We start from the raw sequence: 26,126 nt of genomic DNA on the forward strand, positions 1-26,126 counted from the left end.
TTGAATTGTACCATTTTATTTTCTTTTTTTAAATATACAACTTTCTCATACAATCATTTAGTTGGAATAGAAATTTCAAGATGCGTACATAAGAAAACAGAACAGTATTAAGCAAGTGTGAAATATCCTTTGTTTTGTTTTTCGTCTTCATATAATGTATAATAAAGGGGAGGGATGAGATGCCATCCCCCATGCCACAAGGTTCCAGAGAAAGCTGCTTTGCTAGCAATTAAATACATATCATACAACAAATACATTCATTATTCTGGAAAAAGATTTATTTCGAAAGCATTCGCTCATTGAAATGTTTACCGTAAACAGATTACATTCAAGCAATGTGTTTCTTCCTAGTCCTCCTCCAAATATTGTATTCAAGTTTCATCAATATTTTCCTATCGAGGCTTTTTGATGCTCCTTTCAACAGATTTTGGCAGTAGTGAGAGTTGAAAACACTGGATTTGTGTTTGTTCAACAAATGTGGTTTTGCAACACTGCGTAAAAGATGGTTTGACCCAGTTGTGGGGAAACAGTCAAACTTCCAGCAGTGAAAGTGCACATCTATATTTCAATAACTAATTCTACAAGGCAAAGTAAATATTTTTGGACTTTATCCTAGACCAAGAGCAACACTGTCCAGGAGAAGAATTTGCATTCTCATAAGAAGAAAGAAAAGGGTCCGTTTGACTCCCAAACAGTGCCGTACCACAGGGCTGAGTGGGGCGATTGTTCTTTGGCTGTAAGCCCCACTACGAGACCCTGCAAGAGACTTCATTGAGCACTATGAGTGGGTAAAAAATCTTTACGCTTCTTAACAATAAACAAAGCCCACCCCTGTGGAAAAGCTGGTTATCCAATCACGTCACCATGGTAACTGCCAACAGCCCCAAGGTTTGGAGACACTGGTATGCCGGCCTCTCCAACTCCCATGATTCTCTGTGCTCTCCTCACAAACCGATGTATGTACCTAAACCCAGTTTCTCGACTAAAAAAAAAAAAATCTCTCTCTCATCATCTTCTTCATTTGTTTCCTTGCAAATATTAGCAGTTTAAAGTGTGATATTTTCGTCTTCTACCTCACTTGAACCTTCCCCAATTCAGGGCTGACTTTGTGACAGAAATGGACTTCTGAAGAAGCCTCTCTTCAGCTCCCCATCCTGACACTTCTAGCTACCAAGAGGAGAAGAATGGGCGCTTGCAGTGGAAGGTTTGTGTGAATGCATTCCCCAGTGTGACTACGCGTCCCTGGCCACCTGAACGGCTGCGCTCCACCACCACCCGGGGCATCTGCACCAGCTGGATTGGGCTCTTCCCGTCCTTTAGTGCCTGGGTCAGGTTCAAAACCTGTGGACAAACATGAACAATGAGTGAAAACAGTGAAAAGACTATGCAGTGAATATAAAAATAGTATTACACTAACATGGTTAGTGTTTTATTGTACTGGAGCACTGGTATAAGTGCTGCACTTGGGAGTGTATATGAGGAGCAGAGCATTTGTCTAATCTCCTAAAGAAATACCACAGTTTTTGGTTACGTTTACCTTTGTGTCATTTTCATATTAAAGAATATTTTACAAAAATATTTTAATGACTTAAAATATGTTACAATGGCAATAGGGCAGCTGCTAATGATTAATATGGCAAATATATCTCAGCTGATTGTTTATTTGGTTTAGAAATGCCATAAATAATAATAATAAAGTTATTAACTTATAAACAAATTAAACACCTTATTTAAAATTGACAAATCGATTATCAACTCAAGAAAGAATCACATAGCCTAAATACAACATTAGTTTAAAACAGTAGATAACAAAAAGAAAAGAAAAGAAATAAATAAAAAACTTCAGACTCATTGATCATTAATTTGGAGGTAAATGAAAAGAGGATGGTAGAAGTGAGGAGTAGAGTAACAGAAAGATGTGATAAGTAGTAGTAGGGGAGGTAGTGCAGGAGATGGAGAGTGAGAAATTAGTTAAGATGGGTAGTGATGTGGCGTCAGAGCAAACATGACAGAAAGTCGGGCATGAGAAAGGAAAGAAAAAAACAACTTAGGATTTAAAAAGGAAATATTAAAAGTAGAGGACATGCAACAGAAACAGGAAACACAAAAAAATTATTAGTACACTAAAGGAAGCTTACCTGTCCCCTCATAACAGACATCTGTCTCTCAAACATGGTTTTGTCGAAGCCTTTATCAGTCTGAAGAGAGAGAAATATCTTTTGTTAGCAGGTGTCCTGTAGCACTAATTTTAGACATGAACACTGCACTCTGCCAGGCAGCTGCTTGTTTCCATGACTATTTTTTATTTTAACCTTAATGAAAAGGCAAGGATACGCGAGAGTGAGAGAGAGTGAGAGAGAGAGAGAAAAAAAAAAAAACTACCTTAAACATCTCATAGAGATCCTCACATAGGTCCTGGACAAAGTTCATGTCAGAGAGACGTGAGAGCACGAGGTCTCTTGTTTCCTGGGAGAAGGCCACCTTAGCCTGGGGGAGCCAAGCCCAGTGGAATGGGTCTGAAAGGAGGGGGCAACATGAAAGTACAGTTTTAATCTACACTGTAGGTCTTTAAGCGACCACTGGCTGCCATTACAATGACACCATTGTTCTTTCCTATAATTACTGTTACATTATTGTCAACCATATCTAGCTATACGCTTTTGTGCCTTCACCATTTTGTTCTGTGGTTTTCATTGTGTGATATCCATTTGCCATTTTTTCCCCAGACTAAATGACAAAAAATAAAAATCTAACTTATGGAAAAATAAATCTATCAAAAGAAATCAATAAATGCTGTTATACCTTTATTAGAAGTGTTGGCGGAGACAGCCACAGTGAAGACACAACATGAGGGAGAAAAACAGATTCACTTACAGGCTCTCCATTCATCTGGGTGTTTGAAGGGGAAGGCCAGGCCATTGTCAATAGCAGCAATCTTGATGCAACAGTCTTGACCATTCTCTGGCCATTCTGGATCCTACAGTGAAAGGGGGGGAAGCAGAGACATTGCTGTTAACTTAATGATTGATTAATGACCAGTGACAAGCCCAGTTATTGATTACTGTCCAAAGGGCTGATTAATTGGACAGATAGATGACAGCCTTTCCTCATTTATCAATACATGACAAATCATGATTGATGATAGGTAATCAGATAGGGATTCTTCTTCTAATCAGCAAGGTCACTGGGGCACGGGTTTTTCCAGAGCAGCAATATCCAAGCACATTGTCTGTTTATGTGTTCCCCCTGTCTGAATAAGCATAAAATAAACAAGTTTGTGGGCTTGGTTTTTTCCTTTTCTGTGTTTGTGTGTAGATCATTTACTGCCTATGTCATGATAATCTCATGGTGTTAGCTAGAGAATAAACAAGAGGAAAAATTGGAGGCAAACATTAATCACCTCAGGTTACTTCACTTACTTAAAGTGTCATCTTGCTGTGTCATTAGGAATAGCAGGAATATAGCTCTAACGTTCAGATTTCTCACATACCAACTACTACTGCCGGCTTGTATGCGACCACGGCCAAAGGCCACAAGACTTTGTCTTTGTCAGACTGGAGCGATCTCCAAAAATGCTTGTGTGTGGTTTACACACTCAGGTTAAATATTGTCTGTTGCAGCTATGGGTGTTATGGGTGTGCAAGGTTAATCAGAAATCAAGGAACTAGGGGGACTGATGTTAACAGGTTTCCCTTACAACTTCAGAGTGCATCCACAGTGTGAATGGTGCAAGCATTCAACTACATAACTTATTTAGCGTTTTGAGGGGAACCACGTTCCAACATCCTCTCTGTGAAAGGTTCTATATAAATGAATCTTACTTATTTAGCTGACTCAGAGATTGTAACATTTAAAAAAATGCATAGAAACCATTAATATTTTAGGCAGTTGTTGACATGACCTGATATGAAGTGTGACTGTATGCAAGGAATGAGCATTTCTGAACCACTTATAATTTGTATTCCGTTTAAAAACAGTTGTCTTCATGTTCAGAGTGGCAGTGACAATATGCTATATAGTATAAAACTACAATAATAGACATAACTCCTTTTGATTCGGACACCCAACGCCACAACAAGATGACATTTTCTGTACATGATGCAGTTACAGACATATTTTTGTAAGCCAACCGCCAACCTGGATGGTAGCATCTTTCTGGGTCCTTTCACAAAAAGCCAAATGGCTTTTTTTGGGATTTTGGATTACCCCAAACAATGCTCTCACTGGCTGATAGACATTCATGATACTTACACATTTTGTTCAGCAAGATAATGTTCACTAATGAACACTTGATGATTGGAATCACACACGATTCTAAAGTCTAAACACAATCACCAGCATTAAAAAGCTATTGTAAAGCTATAAACAAACCACGCCACACATTATCTTCAGCCATTGGTAAAATACAAAGCAATAAAACCTGTCATCATTAGCTAATGTTTTTGAGAATTATTTTGCCTCCAACTAAGTTCCCCATACAAAGAAAAGCCATGATGATTATCAACTGAAAAGGGGGCTACACAGACTGAGTTCACAGCATAGATTAACAAAAAAAAAAAAACATGAGTTGTGACCTATTCTGTCAACAAGGAAGGAGAAATTAGTCTCACCACACCTCAACTATCTGTGGATTTAACCTCAGCTTTTGTGCGTCGCCTTCCGCTGCTTCTCCTGGCTTCTCATACTTGATCAACCAGTTGTCATTCCCTCGATCTGAGAAGGAACAGAAAGAGAAAATAAACTGAGCGCAGTTTACCTTTTCACATATAGACGTGAAAGTAATGAGAGGGAGCGTGATCTACAGCAATCAATAATTTAACTTCAATATCACAAACTGGTTTTTAAATCCCAATTATTCCAAGTAAAATTGTACACACTGTTTATGAATTTAACAGTTTGACTGATGGGCTGTTATGGGGATGTGGTGTGTTCACATTCAGTAAATGCTGTGTCAAAATGTCAACACAGACACACCCTCACCCGTGTTTCTGATGACGTAGTCTAACACCACCAGCCGCTCAAACTGCGACTGCAGCTGCTTCCTGATGTTCTCAGGCAGGGGTTCTGCCTCAAAGCGCCGCAGCCAGTAGTCGGCTTCACGGTAACCTTCAACAAACAGCTGAAACGAGCCCACCTGGAAATAAAAGCATTGATGTGGTGGTGTGCACTGATGTAACCTGTGAAATTCGGATGTCAGTAGATGCAAATGTCATGACATGACAGTTGAAACCAACGTTCTTAAAATACTTCCTTAAGACATTATCAAACACCTCTTTACAACACCCAACTTCTACAAAGATGCATCTTGCTGTCTCAGATAAACAGCTGCACAAACACATTTTTGATTATTTGCTAAAACAGGCACTTGGGTGAGTACAGCACGCTGTACATGAGGTAAATATATCCTTTCTTCGTTTGAAATACCTGACTTATACATTCAATTTAAAGCCGACAAGGCCTTTATGTTTCCCTTGACCTATTTATGTGAATAACAAAAACAGACAGGATTCCTTTGACCGTCCTCGGCATCAGCAGCTATTCTGAGCCCTCTGCTTATCAAGATGACTGCTTCATTTCACAATGAGCACACAGCAGACCATGTACAACACATTTTAAAATTAAACAGTTTATAATTCAACTGTTTTAAAATGTAAGGTTTTAATATAAAAACATAACATGGGGTTTACAAAAGATATTATGAACTAATAAACACTGATGTATTATTGTGGGTTAACAAGCTGTCACCACATAAAGTGGTGAAAATCTGTTCCATCTTTACCGTTTACCGTAACAGTGATACTTAGCCCTTAATTGTTTTTTGTTAATTACTGTAAAGTTTTGCCATAATTACTATAGTCAGTATTGTTTACATCGTTTTGTAAATACGAGGTTTAAAATTTAAATAAAAAATAAATGCAATGATATGCAAATCTCATCAACCCATATTTTATTGACAATAGAACATAAACAACATATAAGACAAGGAAACTGAGATTTTACCATTTCATGGAAAATCTTAGCTCATTTTGAATTTGGTGGCAATAATATGTTTTTAAGAAGTTGGAACAGAAGGAACAAAAGGCTGGAAAAGTGACTGCTGCAAATAAAAAAACAAAAACAAATGAGGACCATTTGACAACTAATGAGGTTAATTTGCAACAGGTCAGTAACATGACTGGGTATGAAAAGAAGCATTTCAGAAACGTAGAGCCTCTCAAATGTAAAGATGGGCAGAGGTTCACCAATGTGTGACAAACTGTGTAAAAATTGTGGAACAATTTCAAAACAATTTTCCAAAACATAAAACTGTGAAAAATTTAAAGACCCCACCATCTACAGTATATGATATCATCAAAAGATTCAGAAAATCAGCAGGAATCTCTGTGCGCAAGGGACAAGGTCAAAGGTCAAAACTGGTTGCACATGATCTTCGGGCCCTAGTGCAGTGCCGCACTAAAAATAGGCATGATTCTCTAATGGACATCACTGCATGGGCACAGAAATCGCTGTCTGTGAACACAGTTCACTGTACTATTCACAAATGTTACTTAAAGCTGTATCATGGAGGGAAAAAGCCACATCTGAAGACGATCTAGAAACGCTGCCGTGTTCTCTGGGCCAAAGCTCATTTAAAATTGTCTGAGGCAAAATGGAAAACAGTTATGTGGTCAGATAAATCAAAATTTGAAATCGTTTTTGAAAAACAAGGAAAACGTGTCCAGCAGACTAAAGAGGACAGGGACCATCCAGCTTTTTGTCAGCTGACAATTCAAAGGCCAGCTTCTCTGATGTTATGGGGGAGCATCAGTGCCTATGGTGTGGGCAGCTTACACATCTGGAAAGGCTCCATCAATGCTGAAATGTACATAGAGGTTTTAGAGCAACATATGCTTCTAACCAGATATGTCTCTTTCAGGGAGGCCTTGCATATTTCAGCAAGACAATGCTAAACCACATGCTACATCCTTTACAGCAGCATGACTTCACAGGAGAATAGTCCAGGTGCCAAACTGTTCTGTGTTCAGCCCAGACCTTTCACCAATAGAAAACATTTGGAGCATCATAAAACAAAAAATCCAACAACAAAGGCCCAGGACTGTTGAGCAGCTAGAATTCTGCATCAGACAAGAATGGGACAACATTCCTCTACTAAAACTCCAGCAACTGGTCTCCTCACTTCCCAGATGTTTACAGACAGTTGTTAAAAGAAGAGGGGATGCTACACAATGGTAAACATCAACCTGTTCCAACTTTTTAGAGATGTGTTGCTGCCATCAAATTCAAAATGACCTAATATTTTCCATGAAATGGTAAAATGTCTCTACATGGTAAAACATCTATATGTTCTATTGTGAAAAAAAAATGGGTTGACAAGATTTGCAAATCATTGCATTTTGTTTTTATTTACATTTTACACATCGTCCCAACTTTTTGGTTTGTAAAAAGGCTAGCCTTGTAAAAAGGCTACTGGTTTCTAAAAAAAATGTTACCCAGTGGAGCGGTGTTTCTGATTGATGCATTTTGGACAGAAAGGAAGGCCTATGGCATCAATGAATGAGTAAATCGATCCTACAGGCTTGACAACCAACCAAAACATTCTATTGCATCTAAAATGTAGAGCAGTCCATTTTTTTATTTTTAGATTATTAATTCACTTAAGCGAGTTTCAACGCAAAGTCTTATAATTGTTTATAAAATGCACCATTTGCAGAAACCTAGTGATAGCTTAATGTAGCGAAGTGTTTATGAGGCTGCAAGATCCTGGTAAATTACCAGTCTCTGTTACCTTAGGGGGCAGGCCCACTCTGTGGAAGCGTCGCCCCACTTTGGGGACTTTTTCTAAGGCGTACTTCTTTCCCCTGGACTTTGCTCTGTCAATGGCATTGTAGTGGAAAGTCTCACTAGCAAGATACACAACCTGAGAAAAAGGAAAACATTAAATAACCACATAAGCAATAACTAACTTCTAAATAAAAATTAATGGACAATAGAAATTCATAAAAGAAAAACATAACACAATCTACATTCTCTTTGTTTCAAGTGATCAATGAATTTGACTCCATTTACAAGTGTTCACAAATAAGTTTGATAGGAAAGTGGAAATTCAAACATATTAAATGCAATCACATGTTTGCATGAATCCCACCTTGGTTTTAGGGACCACTCCCAGGCCAAGCTTAGTATCAACCAGTGAAGCAGCAGCCTCTGAGAGGTAACCCTGGTTAGGTACCAAGCAGCCTCGGCCAAAGCAACACGGACAGCAAAGCTAAAGAGACAGATATGTACATGGAGAGAGATTTGGAGATACATTTATGTCCATCATTATAAACAAAGACAGATGACAACAACATAAAGTAAGGAAGACACTGTGCCACCAAAACAGCTTAAATGCTCATTGACATTGTTACAGAAGTGTGTGAAACTCTACTGAAGAGAGTCTAATCTAAAATATAATATAATATATAAGTGAAGGAAGCCAGATAGAGGCCAACCAGGAAATGCAGTTTCACAGTTTTTATCTGTGTTCACATAAAACATGCTACATGCTGTACCTTGTGAAAATATTTGGTCCATTTGGGGTTCAGGTGACCATAAGGTTCCTCTGACTTTGGCTTGAAAACACCAATGATTTTCTGTAAAAGGAAAAGACAATAATGAGGGAGAATGAAAACTAAAGAAAATAAATATGTCAAACATGTGGGATGTAGCTGGAGGTAAATCAAAAAAGGTTCCACTAAAAACATAATTTGTACTTTGCTTGGGATCAGAAAAACATGATCAAAGAATTATAAAACAACAGGTACACATGTGATGACAGAGATCTTGACAACAAGTAAGAGGTCAATATCTTCCCCCCATAGTGAACATTAACTTTGGTAATATGATGCTAATCATGTATGCAGGCTGTTATCCATGTCAGCATCAGTGGCCGACTTCAGAAAGTCTGTGCTGTAGGTTCCTCTTCCTGTGTGCTTCAACTCCTCACTTCCTTTTCACTCCTTTCTGATGCTTGACTCTTGAGAGAAATGCGGAACCATCTTACAGAGAGCTTATGGTACGTTATGGTGAAGAATCTAAAACATTTATTCACCAGCTAGAATTTCTGAATAAGTTGGTTGTCTCTGCGTGAGAAAAATGAAGATATACCATCTTAAAACTCATATAAAAATAAATAAATACAAACATCTTAAGCTCACCCCTTTTGGGTCTTTGACAAAGTAGCTCCCACTGGAACCCTGAGATATCCTCTCTGGAAACATGCCATTCTCAATAGCTTGTTCTGCCTTTTGGATAATATCTGCAAACTCAGGATCATCAGGAAAATGGTTGAAGTCCCCACTGTTGGTACCTAAAAGCAGGATAAATTATCATCATTTATATTCATATAATGGACTGTGCAGCAGAAAAAGAGCATTCTGCACCATTGTGCCACATCCAAAATATGGCATTAAGGTAATAATATGCAGGTAAAATATGTTGGTAAAAACTCTTGAAATGTCAAAGCACAAATACAAGAACTCCACTGCTAAACAATTGAGAACACAGAAAAACTGAAACATAAAATCTAAATGGTAAAATGATTATGAATGGAAAAATGGCTAAAAGCATACATTAAACAGGGAAAATAGCAAAAAGTTAGAAGTACAGGGGCTCATTTAAATGTCTGAATTTCCAATAAGCAATCTGATATTTCTGTGTATGAATACTGAACATAAACAGCTGTAATGATCTAAATAGTCTACTAAATGATGGAGCCATATGGAAAAGCATTTGTGGGTCATTTGAGTCACCTCTACAGAGGGAAAACTGTTCTATTCAAAAAACACAAGCGTTAAAAACAAATGTGCTGAAATGTCAATTTGTTTACAGTTATAAATTGATTTTTTTATTTTATTTAAATAATATCATTTCCTACTGTATGCTGGTAATCACATCTACAGGTCAGTCTTTTCCATCTATTACTTCCCCTTAATAAGCCACTGTTATGCATCATATCTAGTACACAATTTGTGACAGGCTAGTAGAGCTATTCATCCTGTTCATGGTCATGGGAAGCTGGAAATGTTACCAGCAGATTATGGGTGAGACGTGCAGTAAAACAGGTGGCTAGTCTTTCACTGGGCATTCAAACAGACTTACAGGCCATTTAGAATTACCATGTGGCCAAACCGGTTTGTCTTTGGACCCACACACCCAACGATGCAACCTGAGACAGGGGGAGGCACTAACTGGTCGGTGGATTTAAGGCAAAGAACCTCTGACCTCGATGGGCATTTGCCACTTGTAAGAGAATTCTTTTTTCTATTGCTTTGCAGATCTAATATAATCATCTGGGACACAGAGTGGTAAATATTTCTTCGATGAACGGCCAATCCTATGATCTAACATGTTTTACTTTCTCCTCCTCACACGGGGCAGTCAGCTGAAAGAAAGGCCCTATATGCTCTGTATAAGTCACACTGGGATGCAATAAGGGATGAAGGGATAGACACAGGGAGGAGGGAAGGAAGAATGGACAAAGGGACAGGAGGACAGTTACCATGCCATTTGTCACAGAGAGATAAGGAGAAATAAAAGACAGCTTTGAAGCTCATTCGTTTGAAGAAGCGGGAGAGAGAAGCAAATTAAAAAAGGGAAGGGAAGCACAAGAGGATAAAGATATGCAAATGTTACCTCAGGGATCCGAATTATTTAAAAGCTACTTGTCAGGGTTTTACCAGTCACATGCTTAATCCTGACCTGACCAACTATAGAAAAATGCCCTAACATATCATTTTAAGAGACAACTTAAAACCTGGCTCCATGTGGTACAAGCCAATCCTAGATCATACTATGAAATGATATACACCATGAACTGTAAGTAGAGCAGCTCTAACCCACCAGAAGTTTTGACCATGCTCTAAAACTCTTCTTCACCAGACTGTCAGCCCTCCAGATGAACCAAACTGCTTTGTCACACATAGTTTAAGTCAGTACTTCTTAGACCCCAGCTTTGTTTGTGTGATGTGATGTGATGTGCGCTTATAAAGTTGCACCTGCTCATATTTCCACCTTGTCACAATAAGTATGGCCATGAAAACAACTTGACTTAAATATATTAATAACAGGCCAACACAGAGCTCGAGATAGATTGGGTCTCTGATGTAATACAAGATTTGAGTAAAACAGGACTGACACGTAATATTATCTCCATCTATTATTTTTCAAAGATAGACTCAGTGTTTATTCTGTTCCTGTTGAAAGGTGTTTCTAGTCTAGCATTGAATCTTGATAATCCCATGTTGTAGTGGGATTGCAGACACATGACCATCTCTCTTATTGCTCTTTCCACTATTCTCACTCTACAAAAACCTAGTGAAAGTAACAACACACCTAATTCACTCCCTCTTCATCTTTATGCACTGTACTCAACCACAGTGTATGTCTCTTTGCAGTGGCCTTCTGCATATTTAATGTGCAAGTCTCTCAGAGCCCTTGGTCAGTTAATGGGCCCAGCAGAGCTCTTTCACAGTGGGAGTGCAGTTCACTGAGCTCTAGAAACCTGTTGACCAGCACCACACAGTGTGTGAGATGTCACAACACTGCACTCGGAAAAGTGCAACTTTACATCTATGCTTGTATAGATAATACATCAGTGCTTTATGTAACACAACCTGGATTTGTTTACACAGTTACGTGATTAAAAGTTGCTGTGTTTTTAGATGCAACTTTATCAATCACCATTAAAACGCATGTTCTGTGACCTCAAATCAGATACTAGTTGCTGCTTCTAGTCACTATAGGCTAAAAAACAGGCCGCAGTGCAGTTGAATGCAGCTTTTATAAATGGATGCATGTAAATTTTACCACTGACCTATAAAACCACAGGTCCAGGTTATAGTCTTTAAGTTACGCATGGGATAATTTAACAGCAAAAATTTGCAATGGAGATTGGTGTGACATTTTATAATCACACAGAGCCAAATAGTACTCAGCTCTATGGGTTACGTGAGTGCTAATATGTAATACACTGAATAAAATCTGTTTTGTAATTCTGGGCTTGAACACTATTAATCAAAAAGACCACAGGAAATGAGACACCAGTGATGTCTTGCTCACTGAATCTACAGTATGTGTGGCCTAGATAAAACATGGTTTAAACAATAGGTGTCCACAAAGGCAAGGACAGACTAATAGAATATGGAAAGAAAAAAAAAATCCATAAATGTTATAGTGCAGAGAAAAAGGGTGGGTGGCATGAGCAGGAGAGGTGTCAAATACTGTAAGCAGTTAAGTCTGAATATGCGCTGCTTCCATGGTGACTAGATCACTGATTTTGTTTCCCCCTGTAAAAACCTTGTCAATTTCCTTTTATTAGTCTACAACAGTTCTAGTGCTGTCTCTACAGGTCTCCACATTGAGGACATTTAAAAATGGATATTCCAGTTTTCCAGTGTTTCCGGTGTGCATGTCACCTGGTGAAAGTGCCAGCTCATATAACAGGCAGCTATTACATCAGGTGACTGAAACACACACACACACACACACACACACACACACCATTTCAGTGCAACTAAAAGCAAATACATTCAATCAACCTTGACTGTATTGAGACTTTTACATTACATTCAATAAGTGGTCACATTTTTTTTTTTAACCAGAAACTGTTCAGATGAACCAGGGCAACACGTTGCTGCTTTATAATTTGTTGTTAACCAAGACTTGTGTGCCCAAACATTAGACTCAATATTCCGCACAGGACCTTGAGGGGAGGACCCAAAGAGAGCCACATTGCAATAGTTCATATTACCCATAAGTTTATACAACACTACAAGATTTGAATAACGTAACACTTTCATGTTATCTCTACATCAAACAGTAATCGCAGTGTAATTTTGCCTGCACCAACGCGGACCCGGGTTGACATATGGCCCGCATGAAGCATGTGTTCCCTGACCTAGCTGCCCGTTGTGAAACGCTGAATTAAAAATAAGGCCTTGATCCAAACAGTTACCTGGGGAGGCCAAGGTGTCTTTATCGGACGACGAGCTGTGTCTGTTCCGCCTGCTCCGCTTCTCTCGCACACCGCGCGGTGACGACGAGCCCCCTGCTAAACACGGTAACAACAGCGCCTCTTCGCCGGAGCCGTCCGTCTCCAGCTCGGTCAGGACGCTTTCACGAGAGTCCGAAATACGTACGGCGACCCCGGGGTTCAGCGTGAGCCCCAAACCTATCCGGTTCCTGTCAAATGACACATTTGGAGGCTGTGTGGAGTGAAAGTTGGGCTCCAACACGGACTCGCTGGTCTCCGTCTCCGTTGGGTCGCATTCTGACATCATAGTCGCTCAATCTTTAATACATACAATTACATTAAATTACACTGTTCTTCCTTCAAGCTACCAGACATCCATTTTAAAGATTCCGACTTCTTTCTACAGCAAAATAAAGCCCAGACAATTTAGTCGAAATCAGCTACTGACGCTCATCGATACGTCCAAATAATCCACCGCGCTTGACTCTGCGCTGCTTCCTAGTTAGCTCACCGCGCATGCGCTGCAGAGAAAGCCAAAAACCCAGTTGGTTAAAGTTACCTTAAGTGCTCCTCGGAAAATCCGATTTCACAACCGCTTTTGCTAATTTCCCGCAAGATTTGACTTTTCCAGTTATACCTGACAAAAACAGACTTCGAGAAGTATTTTCACAATGGTAACGTTGGAGTTAAGGTTGTAGAAGAGGGTATAACTAATTTGAGCCTAATTTCAACCAAATTCTGATGTTACAGTTATGTGCAGTGTGTAAAACATTGGTTGCTATATCTTGTTGTGCCAGGTAAATTATAACTGAACAAAAAAAAAAAATTTATTTCCCACTTTCCCACCATTTCCACTAACCCTGATGTTCTAATCTTACGCTCTTTCATGAACTCGTTAGACTAAAGTAAAAGATTAAAAGTAAAAACACTTTTAATCTTTTATTGATATTGCATTACAAAGATTTTGAGCTTTGAAATAATTCACAATCAAAACATCATCACAATTAAATGCTGAGTAACAAAGGAAAGAAGCAAAAAAGTAAAAAGCATGAGTAGAAAAAAGAGGATGAGAAAGCCAGAAGTCCAAGTTACAATCCCACATTCAGACACATACCACATGGATTTTGTAGCTTTTCTGAGTTTCTGATAGAGGCACTATACAAGCACATGTCTGACAGAAACTCTTTTAAAACAGCTTTCTTCTCAAGGCATCTCTTTTAGATGTACAGTGAATACAATATTTGGGTTGGCGGTATCATTATGCAACAACATATCAACATAGGATGCTTCTTAGACAGATAATTTTTCACGTTTTTCCAAATTTCTTTAGTGTGCATACAGTTGAAAAGCTTGTGTGTGCCTGTAGATTCAGTTTCTGCATTAGCTACTAATGTTACTTTCTTTCTTATTTATTTATTTATTTTATTTTTTTGTTTTAATGTTTTGACATTAGGACAGTATTTTGACTTACCTTTGTTACAAAGTTCAAATCTGTGCCTCATAGTAAATAAAATTTCTTTCACTTTATTAGTATACTGCTAAGGAAGATTGCAGTAAGTGTGTGAGCCTGTCTTCATGAGATCAGTGACAAAATGAGTGTAGTTAATATGCAAGTTAATCGGCTATATGAATATTTTATTAAAGAAAAAAGCAAAAGCGAATGCATAAGACAGTAGGCGGTTGCACAAACAGCGATCTTTAAATATTAAATTCATCAGCGCACTTCAAATGCTCGCAAACCAGCACAGTGACTTCCTTCACTGCTCACAAATTCTGCTCGCCTTTCTTGGAAATGTGGCAGTGACTTTGAAAGCCACTAGATGTCAACCGTGATACACAAATGCAGGCATTTGCATAGTGTTTACGTCCCACGTTCCTTTCTCTATAGAAATATGCTTTATTTACTTTTTCTTTGATGTAAATGATTGGCATTTTTTACTTGCGTCGTGTCATTTATTTCTCAGTTTCTCATCAAGAGTTGCCATTTTCATTGTTTCAGCATTAAGAGAGCTCTTGTGGCCCTGTCTCCAAAGTTTATGTTGGCATCACAAATGAGTCCTTTTCTGCTGCGGCACACATAAAAAACATTGTACTTACTACTTTTTACAGTTTAGGTCCCAAAGTGAATTGACGCAGAGTGAAGGATCTCAGCATTAACTTTGCCATTCCTATACTTTACTTTCCCCCTCTCACATTGACTTTCCCCTATAAATGAATGGTCTCTCTCTTTCTCTTTTTTCAGTTCTCTCAGTTTCCCTCAATCACCCAGTGGTCCTCAAAGCAGGCTACCTTAACCCTCACTCTCTATATATATCTACCCCCCCACCACCACTGGTTTCTCTAATAAGGGAGAGTATCTAAAACACATGCAAATGAGCAGCCAGCCAGCTGGTATCACAGCAGTCATGTGATCTATCAAGGTAGGGGGTTAGGGGTAAAGGAGATGAGGCGAGAAGAGGGAGGGATGGAGAAGGAGGGGAAAGTGCAAAGATAGAGGATGAGGGAGGATGAAGGAGGTATCCAGGAGGGGGAGAGGGAGATGGTCTGGTTCAAAGAGATGCTGTAGAGACACACAGTCCTATCTCTGCTGGGACTTTGCTCGATGTTAAAATAATTCCATTACCCCTCTCTTCCATTTGTCCATCAGCTGTGCTTCCCTTCTTTACCCTCTATTTCTGTATCCCTCAATCCTTCAAGAGCAAATACCTGAAATGTCACTCATGTAACATGTGGCACTTTATACATGCACATCAGCACATTTCTCCTCTTTCCCTGTGTGTTTGTGTGTCAGACCTATGTACTTCACCCACTGCTGTGTGACAAGCCCCTGAAGCAGTCAAGAAGGCACACTGCAGACGCACTGCATGCATGCATATGTGTGTGTGTGAGGGAGAGAGAAAGAGAGAGAGAGAGAGAGAGAGAGAGAGAGAGAGAGAGAGAGAGAGAGGGAGAGAGCGAGAGAGAGAGAGAGAGAGAGATCTGTCTTTACTTCATTGTAGCACCCATTCCAGCAGATTCTACTGGCATAAGATCTGGTTTATCCTGCCAAGAGCAACCACCCTCGTCCACCCCTGCTTCCTTCGCTCTCCTCGCCCCCTGGCTGCCTGATGAGGGAGAGAGGGACCACCCTATGGATCAACAAATTTTTCATGTGCATGTGTTATATTTGTTAGTTTAAAAGTAGACATACCAGACATCCACCAGGTTTTGATGTTAGAAGGTTACAACTGCATTTATTAATACAGATTTCAACTTGCTACATGCAAAATAAAGTTATATTATTAAAAGCAAATAATCACATACACCTCGCATGTAATGATCACACTTTTAAATATTTAACTATTTGAAGGTTTAAATCTACTAAAGTTGATGTACTTTTAAATATCTGTCCAGTCCATATTTAGTTATTAATATTCTAAACTTCTGGTCAAATAAATAGGCCTTGTGTCAGTGAATGTCCATTTCAACTGAGTCTGGTTTCTGTGGAGGGGATGCAATGTGGCGTGGCGACACCAGTCACCTGTTACCTGTCAAGAAAGATTCACACAAAGAAAAGAGAGTCAGACACTGTGTGAGTCAGTGTGTGTGTGTGTGTGTGTGTGTGTGTGTGTGTGTGTGTGTGTGTGTGTGTATTCCTAGTTGGCAGACAGAATACCTCTTGGACCAAACATCTTCATGTAGCAGTGTGAACAGTATGGTTTCTCGTCATACTGAAACACAATAAGTTGGACATATTTACTGCCTCATTCCACTTACTTATTTTTTTTCTCAATATTTTGATCGTATATTTTTACATTTATTGTTCTTATAATACATACCTCAGCATGTTGTCCAGCTGTGAGCTGTCTGTTACACTTCTGACACTTTAGACACAGAGGGTGGTAGTCGCGACCTAAGGAGCGCTTCTTCTCACCTGGAATAAATAAAAGATTTAGGCTGTGGTAATGAGTGGCAGAGTGGAATACTGTTCATTATCCACTAATTCAGAATTGTATTTTCTTTTAACAAGATCAGATCTGGGTTTTTTCATAATTTAGGGCAGTCTTTTCAATCAACCGAGAGGAAGCAGCATGATTCACTTGTCTGGTTCACAATATGCAGACTGTTACTCTCATCAGCACAAATAGGCCACAGAATGTGGTGTTGAAAGAAACGAGGTAAGTAGGCCAGGTCACATCAGAGAATCTGAACTTAGCTGGCACACGAATCGGAAAGTACAGCTATTAGTAAAAGAACAACAAGACAGACTTACAAGTTATGGTTTGAGTGCCACTGTGCATCTATAATACTGAGATGTGTGGGAGAGCATTCAAAAAAACAAAAAAGAGACAGAAGGTAAGGAGGAAGCCCAGAGAGCAGCATGCAAGCTTGTTTGGCTAGACCCACATCCTGTTGTTATCATGGATATGTCTTTGTGTGTGATGGTGTGTGTGTGTGTGTGTGTGTATTTGTCTGTATGTGTGTACTTGAATTGAAACCATAGAGAAAGTCTGTTTTTCATTCAAACACAAAAATAAATATTAATTAACTGTTTTTTGGCACTTTTTAGAGCCTTTTCAAGGGAGATATTTTGACTTGCAAAAGCACATGTGTAACTTATAGGGTTAACAATGATTTAATTTCATTTATGCGTTTTAGTGAACCAGCATGCACAATATCATGGTATTGGTGGCATATCTGAATGGCTGCGTAGAAAGTTCTTTGTAAAAAATGCCATTATTATTCATTTTATCAAGAGATGTTGCCTATTTTTAGCCCCGTAGACTCGACACTGACTTTGTATTTATTTTTTTTGTCAAAATGTGTATAACCAATTTTCTTACTAATTCTCTCTCTCTCTCGTACTCTTGTGAAAAAACGAAACACACAAGCAGAAAGTAGTACAGAAATAACCAGCCAGAGACATACATATAGAGAAAAAAAAGAAAGAGGTCAGACTCACCGAAGTATACTGGCTTCCCACAGATTGGACAGTAGCCTACCATGATAGTATATAATTATTTATCATACAGTGTATGCCTCCACTTTAGTTGGCCTAGTGAGTAAATAAATCCTATGAGAGCACACGTGTGCATAAGTCTGCGAACTGAAAATTAACAGGAAAACCGTTAAACTGCAGTTATGTTGACGTCCTGTAAAGTCAAAACCAGGATGTGGTGAGTGAGACGTCACAGGAGGCGAGACAATGTCATTTCAGAAATAAATACTACTATCACATGTAAAACAGGGGACCTTCAGTATTTTTAATAGCAAGTTTTATAGAAAGTCATAGGAATAGCCATCATTTTGTAATTAGTTGTGTTCCTGTACGCGTCCATCAAATGTAAAAGGCACCGTAAAAGGAGAAAAAGTGAGAGAAAGAAAGACAGAGGGGTCAGGAGAGAAGGGACAAAAACAGCTGTCAGGGGCTCAGATTCCCAGCTATCTTCTCTCCTTTCCTGCTCTTTTCACCCTCTTTTCTAGATTAAAACAAGGAGTTGAGCCTCTGTATTGAAAGGGAAACCTGACACTTGGGCCTTTCTCTCCTTCTTTTGTCGATACTCTCTCTATTTCTCTGTCACATTCTCACACACATGCACACCCCCGCACACTGACGCACATAGACACACACCGTACACCCATTCTCACACACACTCAAAAGGCTGTACTTCTCCTCAATGACATCACATAAAGAGTCTACTGCCAAAGAGCATGAGGAAAGGTAGGGTGAGGCCGGGTTGGTTGAGGGATAGAGAGAAGTGTGTGTGTGTGTGTGTGTGTGTGCATGTGTGCACGTATGTGGAGGCGGTTATTCACTCTGGAAAGGTGATGGAAGAAGACCTGGGGAGGCCCAGGGGTGAGTAGAGATGAGTGAGATGAAGATGGAAACAGTGTCCAGCCTCAGCTCTGCAGGGACAAAGAAGATGAACTCTGATGAACTTCGCAGAGCTGAACGAGGGACTCACGTGTGTGTGTTTCTGTCTATCAAAGGAACTAATAAAACTAGACAAACTTTACAAACAATGCATTAAATATAGCTGTAGAAGAAGTGTTCAGATTCTTTATTGCAATGCCTTATGGCGTAGTTACTACATAAAAATAATAAAAAGTTAAAGTTTTAAATATTATCATTTGGAAAAATTAACCTTTAAATTAAATTAACCTTGGTCTTTGCTGGATTTCTTTCACATTACTTTGGGCCTATGCAGGATTTTATTTAGGAGTTGGCTGTTTCTCAACCTTACAGATAAACTCCACTAGTTATACACATCAAAGTCTGTTAAAAAGTCTTTAGGACCATTACAGCATATTTGAAGTGGTGTAAAGTCTTTTATTGCTTCAGAGTTGAGTGAAATAAAAACAAAAAATAAAAAAGCTCGAGTTGAAGCTAAAGATTACAGGTTTAAAAAATCTGGGGTTGTGAAGTTAGAAAGAAGACAGCTTACCAGATTTTAAGCGAGAAGCTCCAGGTTAACCACTACTAGCATAGCACACCCAAATCTCTCGCTGTCATTAAGTTGCACCGTGGGTAATGTAGTTGCCAGCTTTAGACATCAAAGAATGAATTAAAAAAAAATACTTTTTATGTTTTTTTCAAAAGTTCTATTCTAAAAATCGGCTTGTTGTGTCAGTGGCAATTTAACTATCTTGAAAAAAATGAGGAGTTATTAGGATTAAAGCTCAAAAATAACAATTGAGACTTCTGAAGGTTAGTTTTATTTACATATTTAACTACCTATTTTAAGCAAGTAAACAAGACCAAATTAACTGCCATGCTATCTGTCCATCATTTTGGTCCAGGCTGAAAATCTATACATTTGGATCAATTGGCATTGCTGCCTGTCTTAGCCTGGACACTCTTGAAAAAGAGATTATTAATCCCTATAAGGTATCTATAAAAATTGGCAACAGCATAATTTATTAAGAACCAACAAACCTATTGCCTACTTGGTTTAGGGCAGATGCATTTAATACATGTTTAAATAACACAAATATGCTCAAAACCAAATTCAAAGTATGCAAAAGTTGTTTATGATGAGCAAAAGCCAATAAAGTACTCATGCTTAAGGAACAACAAGACAAGACTACAGTAATGTAGAGAATAAGAAAAATAATTGTAATTCTGGTTAGTTTAATCAATAACAATGCATCAAATTTTATGAATTAATAATAAAGGGACAACTTTGGTATTCAAAACAAACATACATAGTGGACTGAAAATATTTCCTTCTAAAATTAAATAAAGTAGAAGTGTTTAGTACTGTACAAGTAAAAGTACAGCGATTAAGTGTCTGCTCAATTACTTTGCACCACTGATGTCTTGAGTGATATTTCCACACATTACAAATCTATCTGCATATCATTTCTGTTGCAGATGAACTTCAGAAGGTCTGTATGAAATATTTCATCATTTGCATATTAGCCAGCAACCCTCTCCTGTGTGTCATGCTTTTCAGAGGGATGGAATACCAAGTAGCTGTTTCATCTGACCAGCCTTCCCTACAGGATAACTTATCATGTCTCTCCATCAGCATTCATTGTGTGTGGACAGTGCTAGGAGAGTTCCATCCTGAACTGAAAGCCCATGTGCATACACAGTTTTCAATGTCTGTTGATGCAAATGATGATGTTTTGATTTTAATATAGAGCAGACAGTGAATATACAGAGAAGAGAGGCAGAGTTTGGTGTTATTAGAGTGAGAAGGTGTAGGAGGGCAGGATGTCCACAGGTTGAATTTGAGGGAAAATTAAAGGGAAAGGAGTGAAACTGTAAAAGAAAAGAAGGAATGGACCATGGAGAAACAGAGGTAATGTCATTGTGAAACACAGAGAGAAAGGAGACAAGAGGAGAGAAGAGAGGGGGCGTTAAAACCACATTTCCCAGTGGATCTTTTGGTAAGACTGTGTTGAGAAAACTGCCAAAACTCTTAACACACACACATTCCCGCACTGGCACGCACATATGCAAGGTTCACTTCTGCCAAGTCATATGAGATACACCAACACACTGGACGGAGGGATGTGGGGATATTTTGTGTGCGTTGGGTGTGTTAACAGGATTTATAATAACATTCAGTAAGTGGTGGAAACAAGCTAAGATTGGAGGAGAAAGAGAGAGAGAGAGAGAGAGAGAGAGAGAGAGAGAGAGAGAGAGAGAGGGAGAGAGAGAGAGAGGGAGAAACGCTGGCTACTCTCCTCCTTCTCCTCTGGTGGGTTGGATCTTTCCGAGGCCAAACCCTCTGATGCCGGCTTTGAGAACTGTGTGCAAGGGGGACACAGGAAGAGGCTCAGGAAAGAAAGCGGCTGGAAGGATTCCTTCTTCCTACACATGAATGCACTCTCGATCACATGTGCATACACATGAACATTCTCACACACACACATGGGGCAAAAAAAGGAGCCTTTGGAAGGATTCCCTTTCCCCCACTCACTCTCACACACACCCACTCGTCATCACGTTTCAGTTCTTGGCATCCTCTTTTCTCCTCCAAGCCCAGAATATGACATGGCTCTGGGGTTGCATCTCAGCTGCATACACACAATCAGCCTCGCAGTACAAGACATATGGCAAACAGAATCAAGCAGCATTTCAAACATTTAACAGATAAAGATAGTATCATTTGCTTTGTGGTACCTGTTTCACTTAGATTTGTTTTTTTTGCCAATTTAACCTGAAATTTCCATTAACTTATATTATTTTACACAATTACTTTTCCTTGCTTCTTTCGAGTTGTGGTCAAGGAGCAAAAAACAGCCTACGTTCTCTCATCCTTTGCTGTTACAAAGTCACTCTGGTGTTTATTTGGCACAGTTGAATAGATATTTTGGTGTGCTGTGCACCGTGGTGTGGTGAGCCATTACTGGGGTGTGTTTTTCCACAAATATCCCCCTCTGTGACGGCCTTTCTGGAGTCAGACGATATAAACGCTATAATCCTCTACTTAGGGTTCCAGTGGATGGAAAAGTCAGGAAAATAAGTCCTTGTTTTTCACTATTAATCTGGTAAAGCCTTTAAATCCCCTCATGTCTCTGTATGTGGTGATATGAATATAGCATGGAGACTATTACTACATGATTAGTGCTGTGAGTGGCCGGGTCAGTCAGACTACATTATAGGATATTCTGTTGTTTTGTTTGGTGTGTGCAGAAACCAAAGGAGGGATGCTCTTTGTTTGGATGTTTAACAGGTGCCGCTCTGGCTTTCAGTTCTCCATAGGGATGATACGCAACAGACACTACAACAACTCATGTGTAATGTTGCCCATATCGACAACCTAAAGAGTTTTTTTTAAATACATTTAAATACATTTTTAGTCCTTTCTTATAAGTCTTTCAGTCCCCATTTGACAACAATTTCTGGATGTATGGCCATTAAACTCTGGACATTCATGATCCTCAGGAAAATAATTAGATTGCCTTGGTAATTCCTCCACGGTACCTTTTATTTCAAATGTCTATCAGATGTTTCAGCGTGAGTTCTCATATATTAAGTGCCATATGTAGATTGCAGAACTTACTGATAATTATATATTAATATGATATATCTTGGCATACATTTTTTTCAGACATTCATTTAGCCTTACTTTGTAGATTTCCCTCTATCGCCAGCATTACGTTAAGTTGGTATTGTGTCCAATACTTTGTTTCATAGGCAGCATTATCAATACAACATTTTCTAAATTTAAAGTATTTTCTCCAATCCCTATACATGCACTAAAACATGCAACAAATTTCCTATATTATTTATATTTCCATATTACTGAAGTATTGCTATTTTTAATCACAGCCTCGTAGAGATGATAGCATGACCACAGACTCTTGGTCTTGTGTTAACATAACACACCTTTAAAGTGTGATAAAAAAAGGTTTTAAAGTGTTTTTTTAACGCTAGTAACATACTGTGGCCTGCAGGTGGGCCAGACCATACAAACTCATGCTCTTCAGTCAAACGGTGTTAAAGCCCAAAGAGTTTTATACTATATATATTGGTATTGATATATTGGGGAAAACAAAGTGTATTAAATGATGCACACGACATTTACAGCATTTCCATTTGATCTAGTGATACAACATTAAATAAATATTTTTGGTCTAAATGTTTCCCTCAGTGTTAATGCAATACTGCTTCACTGAAGACTTGGAACAAGTTGGTGCAGAATGAAATGGTTTTGCTGTGTGCAATACCAAAATTATACCAACCTTTAGCTATGGGGAAAAACAAATGGCAAATATGCACACCAAGAGAAGACCTGCTCCTCATGCAGAGATTCAAACTTCCAGAGTTGACTTTAGCCATTCAGCAGGGCAGGGCAGGTTCTGAGTATATAGTGCTCAGTTCTCAAGGTTAGTCCCACCTATTGTTTAGATCTGCTTGGGGAAACAGAGAGGCAGGCAGAAGGAAAGAACCTAATGTGTTGCTTCTTGCCTGTGCATTCTTGGCATAGCTCTTTTGCCCTTTTCATTTTTTGACTGTGATTTTTTTTTCTCCCTTGCTTTAATAGTCAAGCCAAGGGTCCACAGCCAGCCAAGTCCCACCGCTCTAGTCTGGCTAAGCCACAGAAAGCTTGGCTTCGTCTACTTTCTGTACTCTCTTTCTCGTTCTTCATGTAAAACTACAGTATGCATCCCTCTCTCTTACTCTTTTTCGTCTCTCTCTTGGTCGTCTCCTTCCTTTTTTGTGTCTGTCTGCATTGGTTAACCTGCCTCTTTGTCTCAATTTCTGATTTATTTTGTGTCTTGTTCTCTTCACACAAACACACACACACACACACACACACACTCTCTCTCTCTCTCTCACACACACACACACAAACACCACACTCTCTATTTCCCTGCCTGTCAGTCTGTCACAGGCAGCGGACTGGTTTAGCAGGCGGGGTTCAACTGGGCTCCACAAACACATGGCTCTCAATCTGCCTTCCTGTGTGTCCTGGAATGATATTTCTTTTTCTGTGCTGTTCATACTTTCTGTTTAATGTCATTTTAACTTTATGGACATGTTTAAAGACAGTCAAGCCTTTCCTTTCCACTATTCATATGAACATATGGCAGGCCATATGTGTCTTTTTTGTAGCAAACATTGTTTCTAGACTAAAACCTTTCAACCACTCTTATAATCTGAAATGTCTTTATTGTCAAATACAATCTTCAAAAACATATTCCATAACCAGTAGGTAGTGCTGTTTTTAAAGCCATGACGTGTCAAAATTCAGCTGCTCCACAGAAAACACAATGCAAGTTTGAATACATGCAAAAGAAACAGTGTTGGCAATTTGCTCCTCTTGGTCTCTCAAGTGACATTAAATTATAGATCAAGGACCCCTCGTGTGCATAACAACAGAATTCTCAGACAAAGCCGGCTCCCTGTTCTACTGTGCCTATTTCTATCTGATCAGCACCATTCATTCCGCCACTTATACAGGAATTTAATTAGACCAGAATATCAGCATTAAAACACATATCTTCCCCCCTCCCTCCTGTCTCTCCTTGTTTCTCTGCTCTTCACTACAGCTGGTGAGAGTATGGTTTGTGGCTGCCCCTCCCCCAGTATTTGAACAAGCCAATAAGAGAGCATGTCAGCAAAATACCCCCCCTTACACACACACACACATACACACATACACACCATCACCATCACTCGTTTTCCCTTACCACCCTATCCATTCCCAACCCCATCCCCCAGAGCCCTCTCTACACCCCATCCCCCTTTCCAACCACCCCTAACCCACTTACTCATCCTGCCTACACCCTCCCAAACACCCATGAGACTTACCCACCCTCTCTACTTTCTCACCCAAGCTCACTCGCCCTAGTAACTGCTCCCTAGTCTTCTTCACCCTTCGTCTCCCTCGGCCCACTCACCCATTTTTCTGGACACCCTTTCATCTAACTACCTCCCCTTCATTACACCCACTCACCATTTTCCTTATTCCCATCCCTGCCTCTCCACTTCCTTCACCAACCTTTCTGTCTATCCCCCCTCCTATGTGGCCTTATCTTATGAATATCAGTAGCACACTGGGTGAAAAATTGATCCTCCCCGCCTGTCTGTGGACGCTGCCACAGAGCATTAGCTTGTGTGTGATGTGCGTGCATGTGTGTGTGTGGGGGGGGTGAGGTGGCGGGGAGGAGTGAGGGAAAAAGGGTGGGAGGGATATTTGCATATCATCAAAGTAGGGAAAGGGAGTGTAATGAGGAGAGAATGTGTGTGTGTGTTTTTAGTGTATGTGTGTATTAGGAGTGGTACTGATGGGTTGGGGTTGAGTGTGTGTGAAATTAGAGAACAAGACCAAAAGAGGAGGGTATGGGAAGTGAGATGAACTGGGATAGGTTTAGGTGTCTGTGTTTGTGTGTGTGTGTGTTTGTGAGTGTGAGGACAGGCAGAGATCATATACATGTTTTTCCTTGCATGCCATCCATCACACTACCTCGCACACACATGGATATAATATCATTACTTCATATTATTACAGTATTTATATACACTATCAGAATGGTTTTATACACAGGGTGAATCTGTGACTTTTGATAAAAGGATCTTAAGTGTTTCAAGAAAATGTAAACTTCTCTCTTTAACTTCACTTATTGCTAACAATTGCCCTACCTCAACATACTATATTATATTACATAAGAAGTTAAGTTTGTAAATGTAAGGTTGATAAAGATAAAAATATTTTTTTTCACAATTTCTTCTTCAATTCCATCATCTTTTCTATCTACTGCCGAATTAGAGCATATGTAACATTAGCAAAGAGTGCGAATACTTATTTTTAAAGCGAACTTTCAGGCTCCAGAGGAAACAGCTGCAATGGATAGGCTTGGTATTTGTAAATAAATAATTTAAATCCCCTTTTAGCCTGCCTCTCTGCTATCCACAGCTTCTGATTTATCAGGTAAAACTAATCAAATACCGAGCCAACACCTATTCATAACGTCAGCAAACATGTAAAGTTATTGCGACGTGAATAAAAACTATCATCATTCAGAGCGTTTAAGTGGTGTATCACGTCCATTTGCTGTCTGTGAATAAATATGAACGATGTGCTATATGTTACAGACAGCTACAACTACAAACGCTTTCTGTTTTCCGGTATCGATTGGTCAAGGCTGGTGAAATCCGACTTGAGCGCTGACG

General features: G+C 39.3%; 2 protein-coding genes across 2 annotated transcripts; both read right to left on the reverse strand.

The window, feature by feature from the left end:
* Positions 1-13,519, reverse strand: pi4k2b (phosphatidylinositol 4-kinase type 2 beta). Its single transcript, XM_067498957.1, has 11 exons — positions 12,995-13,519; positions 9,198-9,349; positions 8,553-8,633; positions 8,147-8,266; positions 7,787-7,918; positions 4,981-5,134; positions 4,616-4,713; positions 2,875-2,977; positions 2,383-2,516; positions 2,139-2,198; positions 1-1,341 (listed from the first exon to the last, which is right to left on the reverse strand). Exons 1-11 carry the CDS (start codon positions 13,317-13,319, stop codon positions 1,168-1,170), a joined length of 1,533 nt encoding a protein of 510 aa, XP_067355058.1. The 5' UTR covers positions 13,320-13,519; the 3' UTR covers positions 1-1,167.
* Positions 13,520-16,214: 2,695 nt separating this feature from the next.
* On the reverse strand, positions 16,215-18,146 carry zgc:195282 (uncharacterized protein LOC100192223 homolog). The gene is made up of 4 exons (XM_067499686.1): positions 17,955-18,146; positions 16,831-16,925; positions 16,668-16,722; positions 16,215-16,539 (listed from the first exon to the last, which is right to left on the reverse strand). Exons 1-4 carry the CDS (start codon positions 17,995-17,997, stop codon positions 16,529-16,531), a joined length of 204 nt encoding a protein of 67 aa, XP_067355787.1. The 5' UTR covers positions 17,998-18,146; the 3' UTR covers positions 16,215-16,528.
* Between the last annotated feature and the right edge of the window lie 7,980 nt (positions 18,147-26,126).

The sequence above is a fragment of the Channa argus genome, chromosome 3 (assembly GCF_033026475.1).
Source record: "Channa argus isolate prfri chromosome 3, Channa argus male v1.0, whole genome shotgun sequence".
NCBI lineage: Eukaryota > Metazoa > Chordata > Actinopteri > Anabantiformes > Channidae > Channa > Channa argus.